Source organism: Miscanthus floridulus, chromosome 17, assembly GCF_019320115.1.
Source record: "Miscanthus floridulus cultivar M001 chromosome 17, ASM1932011v1, whole genome shotgun sequence".
NCBI lineage: Eukaryota > Viridiplantae > Streptophyta > Magnoliopsida > Poales > Poaceae > Miscanthus > Miscanthus floridulus.
The window spans coordinates 27,386,120-27,390,512 of NC_089596.1; the positions used below are offsets into that span (position 1 = coordinate 27,386,120).

The 4,393-nt window shown below is 45.2% G+C and overlaps 1 protein-coding gene across 1 annotated transcript; it reads right to left on the minus strand.

The window, feature by feature from the left end:
* Positions 1 to 634: 634 nt before the first annotated feature.
* LOC136515461 (uncharacterized) lies at positions 635 to 3,249 on the minus strand. Its single transcript, XM_066509041.1, has 3 exons — positions 2,262 to 3,249; positions 2,083 to 2,159; positions 635 to 1,570 (listed from the first exon to the last, which is right to left on the minus strand). The coding sequence occupies exons 1-3, from the start codon at positions 3,247 to 3,249 to the stop codon at positions 635 to 637; spliced, it is 2,001 nt and encodes a 666-aa protein (XP_066365138.1).
* Positions 3,250 to 4,393: the final 1,144 nt, after the last annotated feature.

Genomic DNA, 4,393 nt, shown 5'->3' on the forward strand with positions numbered 1-4,393 from the left:
AGAGTGGACTACAGAGGCTAAGCGATCGATCAAATAAGATAGGATCCTAGCTGTCAATTTCCTTGAGTAGAAAGGAAAAGAATTCGCCTAAAATGTTTGTTGGGGTAGGTCAAAGAGTATAGGTTTCACCCGGCGTAAGACAGAAATCCTAGTCTCGATAAAGCATGTACCAAAGAGTTTAAAGGGAAAGAAGCAAGGGTAAGGGGCTTTGATGAAAAATAGGTGGTGGCTAAAGACTTCCGTGATCCTTCACTTCCTTAGGGAACAGACTTTGTTTAATAAAATAAATAGGGAGAAGAGACAATAACTAGCTGACTTAGCGTCACCGATCATAGTTCTATATTCACTAAGTGAACGAAATGCTAATTGCTTGCTTGCAGCACTAGCCACCCAACTATTATACCTTGATTGGGGAGAGCAAGGCTTTGTGCCCAAAACAAACAACCTAGCTTGCACTAGCTGATAGAAATAAGGCTCCTTTCTATCTTGACTAATAAGATAGTGTCATATTATTGCTAATATTTAGAAAATCACAGAACGTAATATCTAATAAAAAATGTTGCAAAAAAAATTGGCTACCACAGGGTTCGAACCCGGGAGCTCGATGTCAAACTCAAAGAGCCAGACCATTGCGCTATTCAAGTGGGTTTGTTAGTACTCGAGCGCAGTCCCTTTTCTGCCGCATCAATCCGGCCCCGCTGCCCCAAGGATTCTGCGCTGTTGATGCAGATCGGACGGCCGAGCAAGCGCTTTGGAGGATAAAAAACAGCGACTTATTGAGGTCAACATCATCAATGTACTGGCTCCTATTAGATCCAACAAGAGTAACACCATGCTTAAAAACAGAGATGTCATCAGGCAATGGCATCTCTCCATCACTACCATCATCATGGTTAAATCTATTGTCAATATCCTCCATATACCTAGAACAAAAAGTCAAGGTGTCACTTGCCATATATGCCTCAGCAATTGATCCTTCTGGCCTAGCCCTGTTCCTTACAAAATTCTTCAAAGTGCCTAGCCGCCTTTCTATTGGGTACATCCATCCATACTGAATAGGTCCTCTTAGTAGTGCCTCATCAGGAAGATGGACAGCCAAGTGCACCAGGACATCAAAGAAGGCAAGTGGAAAGATTTTCTCAAGCTTGCATAGGATCAATGGAATTTCTTCTTTTAGCCGTTTGACAACATCAATCCTCAGATTTCTACTGCATAGTTCCCTGAAGAAGGTCCCGAGCTCTGCAACTGCTTCATATACATCCTTCCTCACCAGTCCTCTTAGGCCAGCAGGTATGATTCTTTGCAGGAGTATGTGGCAAGAATGTGTTTTTAGCTTTCCCTGCACCTTCGAACCATCTTCACTTATGTATCTTGCTAGGTTAGCCGCATATCCATCAGGAAACTTGATACCTTTGAGAAACTTGCAGAACTCGATTTTCTGATCCTTCCCCAAGACATACGGAGCAGGTGGAGCAGTGACTGAGTTGCCATGCTGCTGTAAGTGCAATTCAGGTCTTATGCCCATATCATGCAAATCTAGCCTAGCATTGGTTGTGTCCTTGGTCTTGCCCTGCACATTGAGTAATGTGCCAAGAATGTTTTCACATATGTTTTTCTCTATGTGCATCACATCGAGATTATGTGGAAGCTTCAAATGTTTCCAATATGGCAATCTCCACAACCCAACTTTGCGGCTATAAATCCTTGGACCCTCGTTGCGCTTCCTTTTATTTCCAATAATTTTAGGATGCTTCCCTGGCCTGACATCATTCACCTTCTCTAGCTCCTCTAGGACCTCCTCCAAGTGAACTTGCCTAGCTGATCTTTGTTTTCACGCTTACCATTGAAAGCCAAGCTTCTCCGCCATGCATGTGTCCTTGGAAGGTAACGACGATGTCCAATGTAACATATTTTACTCCTTATTGCCCGAGACAACGGATCCTTGTCGCAATGAATACATGCATAATACCCTTTTGTTGTTCGCCCTGATAACGTGCTCAACGCTGGAAAATCATGTATACACCATAGCACGGCAGCACGAAGGTTAAACTTCCAACCAGTACATGCATCGTAGGTACTGACACCCTTCCATAGATCGAGCAGTTCTTCAATTAGGGGCTCAAGGAACAAATCAAAATCCTTTCCTAGAGATTTTGGACCTGGGATGAGTAAAGACATAAAGCAGTTTGCTGGATTCATGCATTCCCATGGTGGGAGATTCAGCGGTGTTAGAAGCACTGGCCACATACTGTACTATGTACTCATGTTGCCAAATGGATTGAATCCATCGGTAGCTAAGGCAAGCCTCAGGTTCCTCGAATCATCTGCAAAGGTTGGTTCCCTTGTGTCGAACTCCTTCCATGCTTCTCCATCAGCTGGATGGTTCATTACATTGTCGACTGGCGTCCTCGTTTTCTTGTGCCATTGTGTTTCCTCAGAAGTGCGCTTTGAAGCAAAAATTCTTTTCAACCTTGGCAAAAGTGGAAAATGTCTCAATACCTTGTCTCGAACCCGCTTGTTCCCAGTTTCATCTTGCCATCTAGACGCCTTGCATACTGGGCACACATTCTCTTTATAATACCTCTTCCAAAACAACACACAATTGTTCTTGCATACATGGATGTTTTCAAAGCCAAGGCCCAGTTCTCCAAGATATTTCTTGGCCTCATCATATGATTTTGTCAACTCACTCTGAGGGTATCCTGATGACAACAACTTTAGCATTGTGGAAAATGTTGTATTGCTAATTCGATAACGAGACTTGATATACAACATCCTCACCAGAAAAGAGAATTTTGAATGGCTAGATCCCGGGCTAAGTGACTTCTTCGCATCTTCAAGGACTCTTGCAAACCTTGGTTGTTCTCCATCAGCCTCTGCCGTAGCATACAGATCTCCTATCATCTCTGGTACTCCGTGATCCTCATCATAATCATCATCGGCCACATCCACATGTATCACAAAGTCATGATCACTTCCTTCGACCTCCTGCTCCAAATTTTCAACTACTACAGTATCTGCCGACTCCCCATGATGAATCCACCTGGTGTATGCAACTGACATTCCATAAATGTGTATATGGTCATTTACATCATCCTGAGGCCGTAAACTTTGATTAAGACATTTGCTGCACGGACAAAGTATGTGGCTGTCTTCGGGGTATCTTTCACTAACAAATTTCATGAACTCTTCAACTCCTTTCACATATGCAGGTGTGAATTGTGTCCCATAAATCCAGCTTCTATCCATCTGTTTTGAGAGTAAAATAAACCTTGCACTCAGTCCTAAAATTAGATTAAACTCAACAAAATTCAAAAACACATCCAACACATGCATATATATAAAGAAATTCAAAAACAAATCAAACCTTGTACTGCTCCATCCCAAGCACCGGCGCTGCTCTGTCCCACGATCACCGGCGCTCCTCTGTCCCACGCAAACCGCCATAGCCCTGTCCCACGCAGGTCGCCGCTGCCCGCCGCTGCTCTCCTTGCCCCACGATCGCCGGCGTTGCTCTGACCGCCCCACGATCGTTGACGCTGGTGCACTGACCCACGCGCGCCGCCGCTGCTCTGTCCCACGAGCGCTATATATATAGTTTGCTGTGATTGTGAATGAATTGAAAAAAATATGAATGATTACTATTTACCTTTAGGGCCTCAGCGCCTCGCCTCGCCTGGGTCTGGGTGCCTCACTGCCGTCAGGTCAGTTCATCACGCTCAACGCGATACGCGGCCGATAGGGCATCAGGGCGATAGGAGACATCGAGTCGAGACTTGGGATCGCAGCAATCTGGGAGACAAAACAACGTCCATCCAGCAGCCAGCAAATCATTTTCTATTGGGCTAATAGGCTTGCTAATGGGCGATGTTGCTATTGGGCCAAGGCTTCTGTGCTTATTGCTTAGCTATACGTTTACAAATAGAAAAACATGCGTGCCTTTATCACAAAACGGCAAGTGCTCCAGTGGTAACGCACCAACATGTCTAACAGCAAGTCGCGGGTTCGAATCTCCCTACGTGCGCTATTTTTTGGCAAAAAAAAGGGAGGCGGAAGGATGCAGGATCAACTAGACCGTGTGGGCCATGCTGCCCCACTTGTTTGCCGCCACGTCCTCAGGCTGAGACCCGCTGGTGGGACCGCATCACCACATCTTCGAGGTTGGGACCCAATGCTGGGACCACATTGCCACGTCCTCAAGGTGGGACCTGCTGGTGGGACCACGGTGCCACGTCCTTGAGGTGGTACACGAGCCAAACGATCTATGACGATTTAGTTTTGTTGTTTTATGACGATTCTTTTGTTTTCGTCATTATTCTTCGTGCCAAAGCTCCGTCACTTGTTACTTATGACGAAGCTAGAAATTTCATCATAGAAAGCGCTTGTTCTGTGA